Source organism: Artemia franciscana, chromosome 17, assembly GCF_032884065.1.
Source record: "Artemia franciscana chromosome 17, ASM3288406v1, whole genome shotgun sequence".
NCBI classification, from domain to species: domain Eukaryota; kingdom Metazoa; phylum Arthropoda; class Branchiopoda; order Anostraca; family Artemiidae; genus Artemia; species Artemia franciscana.
In genome coordinates this window covers 1,955,853-1,976,657 of record NC_088879.1, presented here as the reverse complement: position 1 = coordinate 1,976,657, position 20,805 = coordinate 1,955,853, and the positions used below count along the sequence as shown (strand labels likewise).

Below are 20,805 nucleotides of genomic sequence, written 5' to 3'. Positions count from 1 at the left end.
TCAAGGTTTTAACTGGGCTTTGATTTTAATATAATTACCACTCAGCTATAGACATGTACGCACACCCCTACTCAGACTAACTTGCCATCATGGGGCTAGGGAATATTGTTAAATTCCTACCGAAGTGTAATAAAAGATGACAGGTGTTGTCCTGGACCAATATATTCCACATGGCCTTAGGCTACAGATGTTAGCCTATAATGATAGGCTAATAAGTATTTTCATTTAACACAATAAGGTTGGCTACTCTTTATCGGTGCCATTACACATTTTTTGTCAACAATGAAATTTTGCAAGATCCGTAGAGTTTTAATAACTGGCACTTCACTGAAAACGAGCTTAATTGAAGTTTATAAAAAATTATGATTATATGGTAAAAGTTACCGAAACCCTGCCGGTGAAAGACTATCAAGAGCCTTATAAATTGGTATTCTTTTTTTTCAGACTAGATCTTCTTGATTGTTTCTTTTCTGTTTTAGGTTGATTTTGTGTTTTCAGTGAAGTATTGGTTTTTAAAATAGTACAGATATTGCAAAATATCAGTCGATTTACTTAGGCTAGCTTAGTAGATGTGTTTTGCATAATCTGCAAAGCCATAATTTTTTCTTGTTTTAACTTTCAACTTTGCTCTTTACTTTTTTAAGAAAAACTTTGTGTTTTCAAGTTAATCTGTAAGCTGTAAGACTTGATAAACTCAACCCGATGAATGTCTTGGTTAAAAATCCAAATCTAATAAAGCTAGAAAATCTGGCATTGCTTCATTGGTTTCCAATTTTTAGTCAAATTTAAAAATAAAATCTAATTAATTCAGATAAGTTCATGTCAAACATTCTGGTATATTTAGCCCAATAGTTACCCAACCTAGCCCAACCTTGTTAATTATTTTACATCCGTGCACATTGATTTAGGTGAACCGCGCAACTCTTTCAGGGAAAAATCATACAGTGTCGAATACCATTTATTGTTTTGTGTTAATCTTTGGAAACAATCTTTTTAAGTTGCCACTTTTTTTTAGTATCAAATTTGTTAAAAAAAAATATACTGACATAGCAAAACAACTTCAGCTTTCTGATGAATGCAAAAAAAGTTGTTACCTAGTGAAAAGCGATCCACATATTCTAAAGCTAACATTAATGATGTCTTTTTATTCATATTCAAATGTTTTATAACAGTTTCATAGTTTGATATTAGATTGCCCAAAATGTATGGACTGCCTTTTGTACAAGCATAATGCAAGGCTGTTTCGTCCCTATTAACAAACTTCAAATTTGGGTTGGCTCCATTTCCTGCAGCACAGCGATAGGACTGTCAGCGCTGGAATAGTCGGAAATAATTATCTTAGAAGCTTCGGAGGGGACTCCCTAGATTGGAAATTGAAATTTCTAGCGGACTTTTTAAAAATCATAATGGATTGGAGGGAAACCATCCCGCTCCTCTCACGCTTCTTTTTGCTGCCCCCCCCCCCCTCAAAGACGTCTGATCAAGATTTGAGATTGACATTTCGTTCAAGTCAGTTAAAGGTCCAGTAACTGTGCCTTTGAGGATGACACGAGACCCCACAGTCCTTGGGGCAAGGGCTTTTAGCTATGCAATTTTCCCATTGTTTACATGTAGTATTTTTATTGGGAAAGGTTAAGTAAGTCTGTATTAATACAGATAAAATCATGATAAAATTTTCACTCGAGCGAACGAAGAGCATAGCTCTTTTGTCAGCATAGAACATAATATGAGATAAAAATATGAACATAATAAGAACATAATATGATAAAAATAGTAATAGAACATAATAATAGATAAAAATAAGAACATAATATGAGATAGGACATGAGATAAAAATTTACACTTCAAAGGATAAATTTAAGGACAAATCAAGAAAACTAGCAACAAAATGCAAAAAAAAAAAGAAGAAGAATGAGCAGAGAAAAAAGATCATGAGACTCCAAAAAGTACAATGGTATTAGGGTGAAATTTTCAGGGAGTATTGAGGGTGTAACTGAGCTAGGTCAAAGCCCACTCTATAACTCAAAACGCAATATCTCAGGCGCCAGAGCATTGAGTTGAAACTTTCAGGACATGTTGAGAGGGATGTTGAACTAACCAAAAGGCACAATCTGTGCACTATTACTACTGCTGCTACTCCTAGTAGCAATAAATGCTCTCTCTCAGTTTGGTACACAAATCTGGATGTGACTGTTTTTTGTTTTTTTTTTTTTTCAGTTTCGTACAAAAGTCAGAATATGACTGTCAATTTTTGTTTAATGCAAAAATTGATCATTAATTTCTAACATATGTGTAAATAAAATTGTATAATAGTCAGAATACAGTAGATAAAATATTTTATTGATAAAAGCTCGTTCATATTTCAGTAATACCATAGACAGGTTAAAAAACAAAACATAGGTAAGTTACATACACTAACGAAGTAATAATAACATTGAACAAAACAAGGTCAGTTAATAATGTCCAATTCACAAACACTCCAATACTGAATGGTTAAATCCCACTTTCATTAAATATATCTCAAATGAAAACTATCTAAATACTTTTTGTAGTAGGTTTTTCAATATATTGCGGGTGATATTCCACAGTCATTTTATTAATCATTTTGGCATAAAATTTATAATTTCTGTTGCTGCTTTTTACGATCCCCCTCCCATACTTTTTATAATTTTCTTATTTTTATTTACTTTATTTATTATATAAACTTATTTTAGCGACTTGCACGAATCTCCCATGCCTCTGAAATACACTTATACGTACGACCCTATTTGTGTGTTCTTATTTTGTCAATTTAAACTCATTTATGACTTTCCATTGTGTTGTAAAGATTTACTGAAAACTAGAGGAATTCTTTTAAATTTGCATTTAAAGAAATAAATGAAGCAGATTATGTTTTAGGCAAAATTCATTTTAACTGAAATGAGGAAAATTTCTTTGTAGAAAATGCAAAAAAAAACACTGGTTTTTTCTAGGCTAATAAAATCATGATATAGGCCTATGTGTTTAGCTTTATAAAATACGAACATTTCTTGAGGCTGGAGAAGGGTTTGCGGCATTTTTCAAGCGAATCTTAATGTTTCAATCAAAATGTGAAGAGAGCTAAAATGCTCGGAATAACCAAAAGGTACTGTTGAATATCACCTCACTGATCATTCAAACCAAAAAGATTAGCGCCCCTGCACATTTTTTTTTCAAGAAATAAATTGTGTTGTCATCTACTTTTCCCATGTATAATCAAAAATATGACAATATTGAGGACAATTGACGAATGTAACAGCACATATTAATTTGAATACAAACTAGGACGAATATGAACATTCGAGCGATAAATTTGATGAAGCATATGATTTACATTCCTTATGAAAAATGCAGTCATAAAACAATCCCAAAGCTAAAACTTGCACCAAAAAGACAGGGTATTTATGTCACTGTATTTATTAGTTTTAGATCTATCCATTTACCAATCCAGAATTATGATATTAATTATACTTTTTTTAAGAATTAACAAGACTCTATAACCAGGCCAGGTTTTACCACTAGGCCTGGGCTTAGGGACACACAAAGACAGGGGCGCAATAAAGTATCACTGAGTTATCTTTTTCTTAACAAAACCGGGGTGACGTGATTTATCGTCAAAGTGCCAAATTCACAGTGAATGTGAATATGACGCCTTTGACAGTGCGTCAAAGCGCCGCCACGCTGCCCATTCACAGAAAAGTGATTTCCAAACAGCACAGAAACTCCATGGACAGGAATTTCATGGCCACTTATAAACTGTAAAATATCTCCCAAGACTGGCAGCTGAGAGTTCGGTATCTCTCTTTTATAACTTTTGGCTCATCAGTTCCGTCTCTGCTCAGTGCCTCCGCTATCCCCGAATTTTCGGGGAATTTCCCTGGAAATCTCACAAAAACGGAGCGACAAAAACGTTTCCGCCTAGATGCGTCAAAGCTTTAAATCCGACCCTGTCTATAACGATATACTATCTAGATATTCGACTATTTAAATATTTGTTTCTGTAAAGTGTTGCTTTATGGAGGTACATTCGTTTTTAGTTATTTCGATGGAATAAATTGAAGGTCACCTTCAATCCTTGTGAAGTATATATATATATATAGAAGATTTCTGCAAATTTGCATAATTTATTGTAAAATAAAGGAAATTTCAAAAACTATTTGCAGAAAACGAGAAAACAGGTTTTGGTTTAATTCAAATTGAAGGTCACCTTTTTGGTTTGAACGATCTGTTGATAACGTTGCAATACAAGCATGATAACAACTTATAAATGATATAACGACTGACGGCTTAACGACACTTATGTAAATAGCGACACCGCTATAATGAGGTAGATAAAATAGCCTATAGTAGGAACTCCTCACAAACATTAGAATAATTAAATATACGTTTAGTAAAAGAAAACTATATATTTATCGTTAGTTAAGTTAATGATATAGATTATAAAATATTCATTTCTGTATAGATATTAGAAAGTCATATATTTTAAAAACAGTATTCTTTTTATCATAATTGATGCATTATTCTGATTACTGAATTTGCAATTATTTTAATATAGTATGATATAACTAGACAAGAATAAGGATTCCAATTTTCTTGGATCATATATTTCGAATAACGTACAGGGGTTCAATGTTTAATATTGTTGTTGATATTGATACTATTTGAATATTATCATTTTTGGAACTTTTTCGGGTACTCAGCAGCAAAAACCGTTCCGAGTCCTGTGTCTTAAGGTAAAATGAGTTACAGTTGTTTTTCTTTTTTTTTGTTTTTTTTTTTTTTGTTGAAGACGAAAAAAAAAGAGAAAAAAAATTTAGAACTGAAATCAACTACAGCAACGACATTATAGGTGAATTTTACAGGGGGGGGGAGTTTGGTAAAGATTAGAAACAATATTCTGAAAAAAATTCTTTACATGGGTGTTCAATGAAAATGTTGCATTCATTTCAAGAGCATATTTTGCATCCTATCAAGCTTATTTTGACCCTATCAAGTTCTCAAGGAATAACTTGATAACGGTCCTGTTTAGTTAGTTTACATAATTATCAGTTGCGAGAAAATTAGTAAAGTCAATTTATCGGACATCTTAGTTTGGAAAAATTGTAGGTCAAACTGGAAACAAGAAAAAAAACGTACTTCTAGACCGGTAATCAGGCATAAGTTTATTGGGGGATGCAAAATTTGAAAAAAGAGTAAATAAAAGGTTAAAAATTCTAACATACCAAACGAAGGGTAACTACAGAAATTTCACTGAATTGCTAGAAGGAGACAGTATTGGATAGCACCTCCCCTCTCCAGTCAACTTCTAGACTTAGAAGCGGAGTATACTCAACTTCTATTGCAGGAAAATAATATGCTTTTCATTTTTTGAGTGTAATTTTTCTTAAAGGGGGAAAGAGGTAAGCGAAAAATAGCCCTACGAAATGCAAAATAAGTTAGAAGTTACAAAAAGATAAAGAAATATGCGGTAGCCTTGGAAGTTTTAAATATAACGATAATCTTTAACAAGAACGTAAAAAAAATATAAGGATTGGAACAGGACGGAGAAATAAGAAGAAATGTACAATGTGAGAACTCTACATATGTTAGGAACAAAGTGTAATATATGTAATGCAACCTCAAATGGCATTAGAATAAAACAGATTGGTAAAATGTTAATTTTAACCAAGAGGTAAACTTTGACAAGATTCTTCCAACTTTGTACACCTTAAAAAGTATCTAATCCTTCACCTTAATTTTAATAATCGTCATTGCCACACCTAAAAGCCGTATCAGAAATTTTCACACTAGAAGGATAATTTCCAAAAACTATTTGCTAAGCTGCTCTCAAAGGGAGAATCCGCAGGACCGTGCATGCTCAATTACACTTTGATTCTGTTAATCACGTGGGTCTGTTGTCTTTGAGACAACTTAGTGAACAGTTTTTTGCAATTATCTCAGGAGCATCATCAGAAATGTAAAATATGACCTTAGAGCGTAATAACGACGTCGTAATGTGACGTTATATGGCGTTGAGAGTGATGACATATGATGTATATTTTCAGCTGTGTATCAGTTTTCAGCTTCTATTTCAAATGACTAATTCTGAGAAACCCCCAAGAAATCTCTTTTTTTTATTTGTCCCGATCCAAAAGCTCAACAAGCATCAGCGTTTTCTATAAAATGCAGCAATTTAAAACTTAGTTTTCGCAAAACCTCAAAGTTCTGTTTTATGAAAGTTGATGGAAAAGCACTATTTTTCGTAAAAATGGTTTACTACTAGGCACATTTTAAGTTTAGCCTGCTTATTTCTCACAGGGCTTGATACTATTATAAAAAAGGATTTTACTACCTGAGAACCACCATGAAGTTTTCCAAGAGGGGGGGGAGCGTGCAATCGCTACCAAAACCTTTATTTTTACCAACATTTAAATGAGAAGATCATCTCAATTTCCCATTTTATACCTATTATAATATGTATATGTTTCCCAAGGGCCCATTGCCTCCTGACAGACCCTCAGTTGATAAGTTACACCCCCTCCCCTCAAGCCAATAATTGCATGCAAATCAGCCGTGACATTACAACAAAATAGTTTATAAAACAAACAAATAAAATCCAACTGTAATTGTACATAGGATGTTCTAAAAAAAGAAAGAAATAACACCAGGTACTATATTACAAAAATACAACCCTTGGCAAAAGGAAATTAAAATAAATATAACTATGATTTTAGAAAATAAAGAATTTCGGTAATAAGCCACTGCGTCGATGATGGCGTCTAGTTTGTCACGTTTTGTATCAAATATTGAGGATTCATAACGTTGGAGCAATTTTTAGACTTAACAAACTAATTCTGTACACAAACTGCTTAAAACCAATTTTTTCTTTTCTTTTTTTTGAAAGATATTAAACAATAACACCAACTATAGAATTTTAATAATTCTTGAGACATATTTTCCAAAAACCAAACATAATATAAACGACTCTTATTTCACGTTAAGGACTTTTGGTACAAGTGGCAACAGTGCAATTTTTCCTTTAAATCATTCCATAAATTTTAAAATTTACTTAATTATTCTAACACCTTTCGCCAAGGTAAAATAAAATAAAAACTTTGTACTTTCAAGTTAGAACACGATCACTATGGCAAGTTACTCTCCCACATACAAAACATGATTATCAATAAAAACACTTAAATGTCAAGGTACACAAAACCGGATACAATTTATAACTTCAAATAAAAATACACACTTTCCGTTCATTAAACAATAAAAGGCCCTGAGCGATTTGTCCAACAGTTTGAGGAACTATTAATGAGGTAGTGATTATATAATTGGCTAGTCTGTACGGTAAAAATTCAATCAACCTTACACGGCCGTTCATTGTCAAAAGTTCTGATTTTCGATTTTAAACATAATATTTAAATTAGAGTATTTAATATAAATATTAATAATATTTATTATGATAAATATTATTATTTTATTATTTAAATAAATTTAATATTATTATTTTTTAATATTTTAATAAATTAATATTATTATTTGATTAAATTTAATATAGTATTTAAACATAAAACATAATCTTTAAGTTGCTTCTCCTTTTTCACACCAACGAAGTAGCTAATTATTCTTTTTCTTTTCCAACTTTGTTCATCTCCCAGTTCCAAATTTCCCCACCCCTCTCTGTCCTCCTTTCTCTCCCACAGATTTTGTTTTCCCAAACCCAAAATGTTTGCTACCCTTTCAAGCTCCATCGGGTGTTTTTACTATCAAGTGCCAGCTAAATCCAGTCGTTGACCCAAAGTCCGACTTTTTATCTGTAAGACGCTTTGAAATTATAATTATCGGATATAGTAAAAAAAAAGGTTTTAACCTCCTCCCCGGTCTGCTATCATCCATACTTTGATTAATTTAAAGCTCCTTCTTTGTTAAAAGAAGAGATGATTTTTTGTCAGCTTATTTTAGCTGATTACCAAAATTCATTTCAATATATATGTACTTTTGATACGTGACAACCGTGTAAAGATGGTGGGACTGATTAATGGTTTACAGGTTTTATGTTGCTATTGGTGTTTGTGAGCTGGGTGTTGAACCCCCACTTGCTGCGGACAAATCGAACCCAGAATTGCGTTGCTCCTTTCTAAGCCGACAACGTTGCGGATCTGAAAAAAGAAGAAGAAAATAATCAATAGGCTATAGGCTACCGATGATATTAAATCTGCTTAATCGCAAAATGAGTTTTTCAGAAGCAGTCTATTAAATCTGCTTAATCGCAAAACGCGTTTTTTATTTCTGCAGTCTGTAATTATGCTCTTAAGCCACTTTCAGAAAGACATGCCCTAAATACAAAAAATAATGGCAAAAATCGTAAAAAGTGTCCGATGATTGAACATTACATGTCTTTTTTAACGCCATTCCGACAAGAAAAATCATACCTCTATATAAACGTAAATATAGTTTGTGATGAAACGCTAATAATCTGGGTGTGTCGCTTATCATTTATTTAGATTTGGTTTGCTTTTTCCCTCTCTTTACTTCTTAATAATATACTATTTCTTCTTTTTGGTTTTTTTTTTTCTTCTTTTTGATCTTTTCCATTCATTTTTTTAATCTAAAAGTCATATATTTAAAAATATTGCTATGCCAATTCAATACTAATTCAAGTTCTTTTTCTCTTGTTCGTGTCATGGCTCAAGTAGAACCGGTTAAATAGTAAAGATAATAAAAATTTTAACCAATTATAAAATGGAAAATTAAAGTAAGAGTCTTGTAGTCTATTAGAGAAAAAAATTAATTAGCAAAAAATTATTATCCATATAAAAAATATATATTATAATACAATAAATATAATAATATAATAAATATGGAATAAACCATGAAACGGTAAAAACTACTGACTCGGACACCCCTCCACCCTTCATGTAGCACAGCCAGTCTTACTGGTATATACTGAGAACTAAATTCTGCATGATTTTTCTATTTTAATACCACGATGGCAAATATAGTAAAAATATCAGAAACATCAGAAAAAAACTTTTTTTTGGATAACATCAAACAAACTAGAGTTTCGCTAGCGCCCTAAGGTTAAATTAACTCTTTTTACTAATGATTTTGAATAGCCTGGAGGTTCTACGTATAGTCCAAAGAAATCGCGCGTGAACGACGTGAAATCGCGTCCGAAGAAATCGCGCGCATTTTATCATTAAAAGAGCGGAACTCGTATTTACCAAAATTAAGAAAACGTTCGATAGTAAAAAAGAGAAGAGACAGGAAAATTAATAGAATTAGAAAACCCGCTCCGGAGCCGTCATAACCGAGGTTTTAGCAAGATAGCCTTGAAATCCTTTGTCCGTAAGAACAGGTTCTGAGTCCTGGGGTCACTGATCATCTGGTTTGGAACGGGGGTCAGTGTCGCGACTCTGTTAGCTCAGCCTGAGCCGACCCAGCTTTATAATGAGTACGTGGAGAAATCTGGGAAAGGTAAACAGGAAGGGTGTACAAAAGCACAGAATGGCTGCCCCTCCCCCCCCATTGTGCTTGCTGGTTGAAGGGCCATGAAGCGGAGATCAGCACCGCCGGTAGGGACTGTAAAGGCCAGTGCCGTGTTTTTCTTCTTTCTGTTTGTTTTGTTCTTTTCTTTCTTGTTTTTTCTTTCTGTTTCTTTCTGTTTTTCTTTTGAGTCCAAATAGTTAAAAGAATGTCACCCACGTTAACGAGGTATGAAACATACAATTTCCCAAAAAGCAAATATTTGAAAGGCTATTCAATACATTAACTGCAAAATTTAAATTACGAAGGAAAGTTCTCCTTGGAAGGAGGAGGATTTAAATTACGAGCATGAGACAATAATAAATTACAATAATATTCAAAAGAAAATATTTGGAAGGCTATTCAATACATTAACTACACAATTTGAATTATGAGGAGATTGAGATTCCCAAGTCTCATGCCTTGTCGAAAGCAAATTAAAAAAACTTAAATATAGACCTTCTCCAGTTTTAAGAGGGAGAAAATAATTCCCTTGCTAATACTTTAGGGGACAAATAACGGAAAAATTGACAAGACATAGGAGAAAAAAATAGAAAGAGCTTGGGCTCTCTAAGAATAAAAAGAGAAAAAGAGCTTGGGCATATGTAAGAGAGTCAATAGCAACATTGTAATAGAGCAACAATAGAAACCTACCCAAACATTCTGAACAAAAAGGATAACATTAATGTTGGTGTTAAAAAAATCACTATCGCCAGTATTTTCGACTAGGCCATTTCCCAATAACCCCATACTTCCCAGGTCACATTGATAACCTTGAACTTCAGCTATGATTTCAGGGCTGTAAATATGGTTTTGGATGAGGAGCTTTTTTGGTGGTTATAATTATGCGAATTATCAAATTAGTATCTTAAGTGGTCCTTCACATTTCAATGAAGATATAATTCTTCTCCGCGCCATTTCCCTCATGGCTACGCCACCCTTCAGTTTCCATACATGGAAATTTTATATAAGGAGCAAATACTTTATACGTACTACTAACACCATTTACTACTCACTGCAGCATCAAACCACCTGAGGCCAACCCAACTATACACGCTCCTCCTCCGCCCCAATCTATTTAAAGAAGCTCTCATTTCCTTAAATCTTTCCTTACGACAACCTCCCACTCCAATTGGGGACAATCTGATTTTGTTTGGCTCTAGACGGTTGGCCAACATGGAAAATCTTTGGCAATCTGCCATCCTTAATCTGAAGAACGTAACCTAGCTAGCTCAACTCTCATTTTTCTCTTGTTATAGACCTAGAAGGCGGGGTTGAACCATATTTTTCGTACAGTACTGTTTTGTTGTACAGCGTACAAACACTTTGTACATATTTACAGAACGCCAACCCAACTACACACGCTCCTCCTCCGCCCCAATCTATTTAAAGAAGCTCTCATTTCCTTAAATGTTTCCTTACGACAACCTCCCACTCCAATTGGGGACAATCTGATTTTGTTTGGCTCTAGACGGCTGGCCAACATGGAAAATCTTTGGCAATCTGCCATCCTTAATCTGAAGAACGTGACCTAGCTAGCTCAACTCTCATTTTTCTCTTGTTATAGACCTAGAAGGCGGGGTTGAACCATATTTTTCGTACAGTACTGTTTTGTTGTACAGCGTACAAACACTTTGTACATATTTACAGAACGAAAGCTGGATATTTTTTACTAAAAAAAAAAAAGAAAGGTGAAAATGTTTACCTGTTTCGTCGTACCTGTTTTTGCATGAATACACCAGAGTGCGGCAACAAGTGTGGCCCCGACTAAGAATGAAATTACAGCAATACCGATGGCCACCTCTGTAGATACGCCAACGAGGACAAATTGAGCACCCGGGACTGAATTGTTCTCAAATCTTTCTGAGCCCATATCTATATTACTTTTTGAATTATCTGAAAAAAAAACTAAAAATTCATACTAAGAACTAGAGTACCACAGTTTTTTAGACTGTTATAGGGAGGGGGAATTACGATAAAAGATTATTCTTAGGCAAATGTTTTTCAGACAACTCTAGCACCGGCTATGATACATTTCTTTTTACCATAAGGGGCATTTGTGTTTGCTAGACACACATTTTATGAAAATTTCTAATGAGATGATTTAAAACGAAAGGGCGTATCTAGCATCTGCACGAGTTTAAGGGAAAACTTTTTAAACTCTTCTTAAGAAACAAATTCTCAGGCTGTTCACGGGAAGTTTATTGTTAGGTAATCAAACAGTTCGTGGTAACGAACTGTAAGTAAGGAGTGACCCCGCTCAATAGTAACCGAAACCCTAAAAACGGAATTTTGATACCAATAGATACATCAAAAGAATCGGATTTTAGTTATGATTATACTTGTCTTATTTTCGAAAAAAGGAGGAAACACTCCCTAAAAGTAATAGAATTTAGGGAGATCACACCACGAAAATCACACCATCAGATTCAGCGTATCAGCGTATCTTAACGAAAATCACACCATCAGATTCAGCGTATCAGAGAACCCTTTTGCAGAGGTTTGAAGCTGTTTCCTGCAAAAATGTGGAATTTCGTATTTTTTGCCAGAAGAAAGATCACGAATGCACGTTTATTTATTTTTTGTTTTGTTTTTTTCTTCTCAGGCGCGATCGCATCAACCCAGTGGTCCTAGAATATCATGAGACGGCTCATTCGAAAGGAAATGAAGAGTTCTAGTATCCTTTTTAAGTGATCAAAAAATCGGTGGGCAACTAGGCCCCCTCCCACGCTCATTTTTCCAAATGTCATTCGATCAAAATTTTGAGATAGCCATTTTGTTCAGCATAGTCAAAAATCTAATAACTATGTCTTTCAGGATGACTTAATCCCCCACAGTTCACAGGGGAAGGGCTACAAGTTGTGAACTTTACCCATTGTTTACACATAGAATTGGCTATTTGGAAATATCGGGACGTTTTCAGGGAGTATTTTTCTGGGGGGGGGGGGGTCGGGGGATTGGCTAACTGGGAGGATCTTTCCATGGAGGAATTTTTCATGGGGAAAGAGAATTTCTATGAAGGGGCGCCAGATTTCCCAGCATTATTTAAAAACGATTAAAAATTTATAAAAAAAACAAGTTTTTTCAACTGAAAGCAAGGAGCAACATAAAAACTTAAAACGAATAGAAAATATTGCGCATATGAGGGGGCTCATAGTCTCGTCAATACCTTGCCCTTTACGCTAAATTTTTTAGTACTTTCAAAAGGGCTATTTATTTTAATTAAACCCTTTGAATTCAGGGATCATTCTTACAGAATTCGAACAAAACTCGAACTTAAGCGTAAAGAGCGAGTTATTGGCGAGGGGTTAAACCCCCTCATATACGTCATAATTTCTGTTCGTTTGAAGTTTTAATGTTGTTCCTTACTTTCAGGAGAAAAAAATTGTTATTTTTATTTCATTCAAACACAGAAATCCAGAAAATTACAGAGTATAATTAGTATAGCTGAATAACGTAGCATCATTTGGATATATATTATACGTTAGTATATTACGAAGTCTTGGGGATAAGGTAGTAGGCGTGGGATACTGGTAAAAACCCACTAGAAGACCTTTCTCTCTATTCAGCTCATACAAAATATCCTATACCCTCATTCTTTTGGGGCAAAACGATATCGTCTTGATATCGTTTTGCCATGACATGTAAGCTATGACATGGCTTAAGATAGTAGCTGACATTGTCACACATGTAAGCCATGACATGGCTTAAGATAGTAGCTGACATTGTCACACTTCTGAGATAATTGCCAAGACCCTATGCTAAGCCGTTCTCAAATGGAGGATGGGTAAGGTATGTATATTCAATCACACTTGGAACATCTCAGTAGATATGGTTCTTCTGATCCTCGCTTAAAGACACCTTAGCAGACAGTTTTTGGCACTCAGATAATCGTCATTCATGGTAAATAATTGTAAGTAAGGAGCGACTCGGCCTAACAGTAACCGAAACCCAAAGATGGAATTTTGACAACAATATATACGTCATAAGAAACGGTTTCTTATGCTGATTCAAGATTTATAAGGTTCATTAAGTTTGATATACTTTTCAACTACTCCCCATCCCACGCCCCTTGTTCCCAAACATCGGATCAAAATTTTAAGACAACCCTTTGATTCACCATAGTTGCAAGTTCCAGGGACTATACCTTTGGGGATGACCTCACCTCCATAGTCCCTGGGAAAAGAGCCGCAAGTTACGCAATTTGTTGATTGTTCACCTGTTGACATATAGTATTTGTTATTAGGAAGTATACAGAATATTTCTTTGCGGGAGAGATTTCTGTGGAGGGGGGTCCATGAGGAGAATTATGCGTGGGAAGTGTTGTTTTTGCGAGGATTTTCCAGAGGATATTTTACACAAGGGTGGAGGGAAGGGTATTTCCTGGCATGATTTGAAACATTCATAAATTAAATAAAGTTTTTTGACTGAAAGTAAGGAGCAGCAGGTGAGACAGAGATATAAAACTTATAGGGAGGAGGAATTACGATAAAAGATTATTCTTAGGCAAATGTGTTTTCAGTATTTCTTTAAATATCCGGGGCTCCACCACCCTTCCACTCTTTAATGCGCAGGTATGGGTTTAATTATTCTACTCTCTATTATAACATAATATAATTATATTTACATAATTTTATATATATATATATATATATATATGTATAATTATATATTATATATATATATATATTATTATATATATTGCTATTATATATATAATATATTATATATACATATAATAATTCTGCTTACCTGAACCTGACACTCTCGGCACAGGCAAGATAGGTCCTCGAACAATAATTTGTTGGGCAGTTGACACAGATTCTTCAAGGAAGGGCTTTAGACTGTGATTTTGGCAGTGCTCACGATGATTAACGCACTGAAAATATGAAATATTAACTACAATTTCTACTTCAACATTAATAACCAGAAATAATACAAAAACACCACTTTCTCTTGTTTTCAGAAGTTATGTATACAGCTCTGACTCTTTAAAATGGGTCGGTTTCAAAATTAGAGTTGTTTAGCGCAGTGGCAGGCACATTGGTACTTGTTAATTAAACAAGACACACTCAAGAATTACGCTTAGATTAGATCTCAAAAAATTGTTTCATTGCCACAAAAAGAAAAGACGGGTGACAGAATACATTGGACTTGTATATTTGGGGTATATATTTGCACATTAGGGGGGGCATGTTAGGGGCACTTTCCAAATACTTTACCCCAACAAACTAATCTGCAAATATATAGCCCACATTATATTATTATATAAACTAAAGGTTATACAAAGGTTATATTTTATTAGGATTAACCTATTTTTACATCTTGGGTAAGGTATTGTAAGGTATGCCTCGTAAATATGTAAGGTTTTTATTGAACGGGTGGTCGTATGAAATTCTAAGGGGCAAGAAATTCAAAGGTGGTCGTATGAAATCCAGATCCTAGGGGCAAGAATTGTTAGCTATGCCGCGGTGGTATATAAGGTTTTTTATCGAAGGGGGCGTCGTATAAACTTCAAAGGGGGTTCATTTAATTGAAAATTAAAATTTGTAGTCCCCTTTTTAAGAGTAAAAACTTATTGATGGCAACCTGACCCATTGTAACATCTTGGTAACAATCATTGTAATTATTTTTACATCTTGGGTAAGGTGTGACGTTTAATTAACAAGTAGCGGCACATTACACCTTTTCTGAATCGGAGTCATGCAAGGATGTTTAATCTCTAGGATTTAGCAACCAAGGCCTTATGAATTAATTAGGAAACTCAAAACAAAATACCTTAGAGTTACTAAAAATAATGCTAAAGACAATCTTTCATTGATTTCTTTTATGTGGTTTTGAAAATGACGAGTAAAGTCCTATCTAATTTAGGGGATGATTCTAATTATAATTCCATAGCGCCGAATAAGGATGTTTCTCAATTAATTTATACCTCTAGTCGGGTCTGTGCAAAGATAAGGGGAGGGGGCAGCGTCTCTATGGATAAGTTAATTGGTTAAAAACGATACTTAGGGCACTTCTCTGTTACTTCGTAAACTATTTTCAAAAAATTATTCGATTCATCTTTTAGATTGTCAAATTATTAACCATCCGATTTTAGTTGCTTAGATAATGATATAGTGAAAAAAGAAATCACGAGCGCAACAGTACAAACACAGAAACCAACGCACACCATAAAAACAAACATAAAAAATATAAATCATGAAAAATAATAATAAATAAAAAATATTAAATAACATATAAATTATAATCAATAATAAATAATGAATAATAAATAATGTATAATGTATAAAGTATAAAAAAAATAAAAAATAAAAACAAAAAAGAAAGACCCATTCGGATGGATAGTAGTTTGGATAATAATATCCAAACTATTTTGGAAAGCTTGTCACATTCTCATCCTGATTCCTCCCAATTTCATTATTAACTAGATGGTAGTTACACTTTCTAGGTGCCAAGGAAATAAATAGGCAATTAGAGTTCGACAAAAAAAAAATATAATAAGTGACACGGGTGAGATCTGATATTCCAAATATCTTTTGTTCCTATTCGAAAACTTTTTAACTATAAAGAATCAATTTTACGTCTGAAATTTATTTAACGCAAAAAAAAATAGTGTAGTAGGTGGGAAAGGAGATTTCTTCGACTGTTTATAAGAGAATTTTCAAAGGCAGGGTATCAGAATGGGTAAATCGGTCCTAGATATTCCCCATCGGTACAAATTGATTGCACAGGCACGAACGAAGGATTATTTTTTCAGCGGCAGGGGGGAGGGTAACCAAACAGTTATATGACAATTTGAATAAGAGGTACCCCCAACTTAATGCGAGAATGAGACTGCGAAAAAGTGTTCTTACCATTTTTAGATTCCCGTGTGCTGTTTTCGGGTCCGTAGTGCAAAGACCAAGTTTACAATGAAGATACATCAGTCCCATGTCTGCATAGTCCGGAGTCATTTTGAAAGAGAACCAACTGGAGCCTCCAGTGTGTGACCTTGAATGCATGCGGACTGAGAGGTGTGAAGGGCAGGTGTTTCTGATTAGTGTGGTCTTGGGTGCTGCTTTCTTTTCATAGGAATTTGCTATCCAGCATTTTTCAGTTACGATTTGAATGTATGGTACTGCAAAAAAAATTAATTAATTAAAAAATTAATTAATTAAAAAAAATTAATTTAAAAAATTAATGGTATCGGTGAAATAAACCTCTAAATTATTGTTATTGTCTTATGGAGCTGGAACCACTTTCAAACTCTACAATTATCTAAACTTATTATGAACTTTAAGGTAGGAGTCCAACATATAATTCTTAATTCTTTTCTTCATTTTTATACTGTTTACTCGAACCATGGTTCAGTTTTTCTTTTATCATTCATTTTATGACCTGGGTGCTTGTTAAGCACCTTTTAACCCACATTACGTTAGCAAACGACCTTTTTTGCGCTTTTTTATTTACACCAAATGAATCATTCATGATATACAATCAATTAAAAGAAAGGAAAATGTCACAATCATAAATACAATTATAGGTTCCCAGAATAGACCATATCCATTAATTTTTTGGGCTATAATTGAGCTAAAATATTTTATATTTTATAAAAAAAATAAAAAAATCATTAAAAAATTATTATAAAATTTTGCAAGCTATAATTTAAAAAAAAATAATAGCTAATCGTAGGTTGGGTTTATTTATTTACTTATTTAATTTAGTTTATTTGCTTTAGCTTTATTTTTATTTAGATTTACTATTTAGTTTTATTTATTTGGTTTAATCATTTTGGTTTACTTATAATTATGCTACTGCAAAAAGGGAAATTAACAGGACTAATTTAAAAGTATAGAAATGATATTGTGAAAAAACGATAAATTGGAACTATGATCACTGTCAACTGATTTTCTCGATTTTTTTTATTCTGATATAAATAAAACAAGCTAAAAAAAAAGGAGGCACCTAAAAGCTTAAGGAGGTGTAGCTTTCTTTTGTAGGTGTAGCTATCCAATATGACTAAAAACAAGCTAAAAAGATAAGAAGGCACCAAAAAGCTTAAGGAGGTGTAGCTTTCTTTTGAAGGTGTAGTTGTCCAATATGACTAAATACAAACTAAAAAGATAAGGAGGCATAAAAATCTTAAGGAGGTGTAGCTTTCTTTTGAAGGTGTAGTTGTCCAATATGACTAAATACAAGCTAAAAAGATAAGGAGGAACACAAAATCTTAAGGAGGTGCAGCTTTCTTTTGAAGTTGTAGTTGTTCAATAAGACTAAAATCAAGCTAAAAAGATAAGACACCTAAAAGTTTAAGAAGCTGTATCTTTATTTTGAAGGTTTTTAGTTGTTTTTAGGACTCAACAAATCACTAATGTTTGAAATTTTACGGACGAAAGCGTTGTCAAATTTAAATAGCCAGTTTAGGTTTTCTGCTTTCACGGCTCAACATGGCAACACTGACGAAATGTGATACTTCCCTAAAAAACAATATCCTAATTTGAAATAGTCAAAATTAAAATCTTAGAAAATCAGAGTTTTAAGGTATAAATACACCTAAAATGAGCCAGGAAGCAAAAAAAACCTTTTATTTTGATTTCCTTGGTACTTAAAGCCTAATCAGCCAAAGTGAAACTGTTATGAGCCTTCCATCTGTTTATCCATTTTCTGTATTTTTCCAAAAAAAAACAAGGTTGACAAGAGGTGATGAATAGTTTCATGCAGCTTTATAATTGGTCAGACAAATTTAGAGATGAATTTTCATTCCGTTGGCAAATAAGGACCTCTTCTAAGCAATGCTAGCATGATTAAAACCACTAAATGTTGAAAAACAAACAGCATTAAGATGTTTATACTGCTGAATTAAATCTTTTTTCAATTTAGTGCTCTGAAAAAAAATTCTATTGCAAATCGTGTATTTCTGGAACAGTCCTATTCACACAATGGTAAATAAAAAATTACCATAATAATTTACTACCATTTTCTGTATTTTCCCAGAAAAAAACAAGGTTGAAAAGAGGTGACTATGAAATAGTTTAATGCAGCTTTACAATTTGTCAGACAAATTTGGAGATGAAAGCATGATTAAAACCACATTTATAAATGTTGAAAAACAAACAACATCAAGGTGTTTACGCTAATAAATGTTGAAAAACAAACAGCATAAAGATGTTACACTGCTAAATAAAACCTTTTTTCAGTTTAGTGCTCTGACAGCAATTCTATTGCAATTCGTGTAATTCTGAAACAGTCCTATTCACATAATGGTAAATAAAAAAATTACCATAATAATTTACTACCATTTCCTGTGTTTTTCCAAAAAAACAAGGTTGAAAAAAGGTGACTATGAGTAGTTTTATGCAGCTTTACAATTTGTCAGACAAATTTGGAGATGAAAGCATGATTAAAACCACATTTATAAATGTTGAAAAACAAACAACATCAAGGTGTTAACGCTAATAAATGTTGAAAAACAAACAGCATAAAGATGTTACACTGCTAAATAAAACCTTTTTTCAGTTTAGTGCTCTGACAGCAATTCTATTGCAATTCGTGTAATTCTGGAACAGTCCTATTCACATAATGGTAAATAAAAAAATTACCATAATAATTTACTACCATTTTCTGTGTTTTTCCAAAAAAACAAGGTTGAAAAAAGGTGACTATGAATAGTTTTATGCAGCTTTACAATTTGTCAGACAAATTTGGAGATGAAAGCATGATTAAAGCCACATTTATAAATGTTGAAAAACAAGCAACATCAAGATGTTTACTCCAATAAATGTTGAAAAACAAACAACATCAAGATGTTTACACTGCTAAATAAAATCTTTTTTCAATTTAGTGCTCTGACAGCAATTTTATTGCAATTCGTGCAATTCTGGAACAGTCCTATTCACATAATGGTAAATAAAAAATTACCATAATAATTTACTACCATTTTCTATATTTTTAGAAAAAAAAACAAGGCTGAAAAGAGGTGACTATGAATAGTTTAATGCAGCTTGACAATTTGTCAGACAAATTTGGAGATGAAAGCATGATTAAAACCACATTTATAAATGTTGAAAAACAAACAACATCAAGGTGTTTACGCTAATAAATGTTGAAAAATAAACAACAAAAAGATGTTTACACTGCTAAATAAAACCTTTTATTAATTTAGTGCTCTGACAGCAATTCTATTGCAATTCGTGTAATTCTGGAACACTCCTATTCACACAATGGTAAATAAAAATTACCATAATAATTTACTACCATTTTCTGTATTTTTCCAAAAAAAAAGGTTGTAAAGAGGTGACTATGAATAGTTTTATACAGTTTTACAATTTGTCAGACAAGTTTGGAGATGAAAACATGATTAAAGCCACGTTTATAAATGTTGAAAAACAAACAACACCAAGATGTTTACTATAATAAATGTTGAAAAACAAACAACATCAGGATGTTTACACTGCTAAATAAAATCTTTTTTCAATTTAGTGTTCTGACAGCAATTTTATTGCAATTCGTGCAATTCTGGAACAGTCCTATTCACATAATGGTAAATAAAAAATTACCATAATAATTTACTACCATTTTCTATATTTTTCCAGAAAAAAAAAAAACAAGGTTGAAAAGAGGTGACTATGGATAGTTTTATGCAGCTTTACAATTTGTCAGACAAATTTGGAGATGGAAGCATGATTAAAACTACGTTTATAAATGTTGAAAAACAAACAACATCAAGATGTTTACGCTCCTAAATAAAGTCTTTTTTTCAATTTAGTGCTCTGACAGCAATTTTATTTCAATTCGTACAATTCTGGAACAGTCCTATTCACATAATGGTAAATAGAAAATTACCATAATAGTTTACTACCACTTTCTATATTTTTCCAAAAAAGGTTGAAAAGAGGTGACTATGAATAGTTTTATGCAGCCTTACAATTTGTCAGACAAATTTGGAGATGAAAGCATGATTAAAACCACATTTATAAATGTTGAAAAACAAACAACATCAAGATGTTTACATTGCTGAATAAAATCTTTTTTTTGATTTTAGTGCTGACAGCAAGTCTATTGCAATTCACGTAATTCACGTAAAAAACAGTCCTATTCACATACGGTAAATAGAAAATTACCATAATAATTATCTATAATGGTAGAATTTACCATAACAATAGTAAATTCCAAGGGAATTTCACAGTTTCAAATTTGGAACCGAGAATGTTATGTTCAAGTTTGAAAACAAGAATGAAGTAAAAAAAAATATTATTGATTGACGTATCATCATAGATTAATAGATACAAGATGCATTAA

General features: G+C 32.9%; 1 protein-coding gene across 2 annotated transcripts in view; it reads right to left on the bottom strand.

The window, feature by feature from the left end:
• Nucleotides 1–2,319: 2,319 nt before the first annotated feature.
• Nucleotides 2,320–20,805, bottom strand: part of LOC136037676 (transforming growth factor beta receptor type 3-like) — a gene marked incomplete at its 5' end in the record, with an annotated part of 102,209 nt that continues 83,723 nt past the window's right edge. The window contains 4 exon segments of one of the 2 annotated variants that reach the window (XM_065720417.1): nucleotides 2,320–8,159; nucleotides 11,231–11,421; nucleotides 14,278–14,404; nucleotides 16,383–16,645. In XM_065720417.1, coding sequence (XP_065576489.1) covers nucleotides 8,061–8,159; nucleotides 11,231–11,421; nucleotides 14,278–14,404; nucleotides 16,383–16,645 — 680 coding nt within the window. 2 annotated transcript variants of the gene reach the window in all.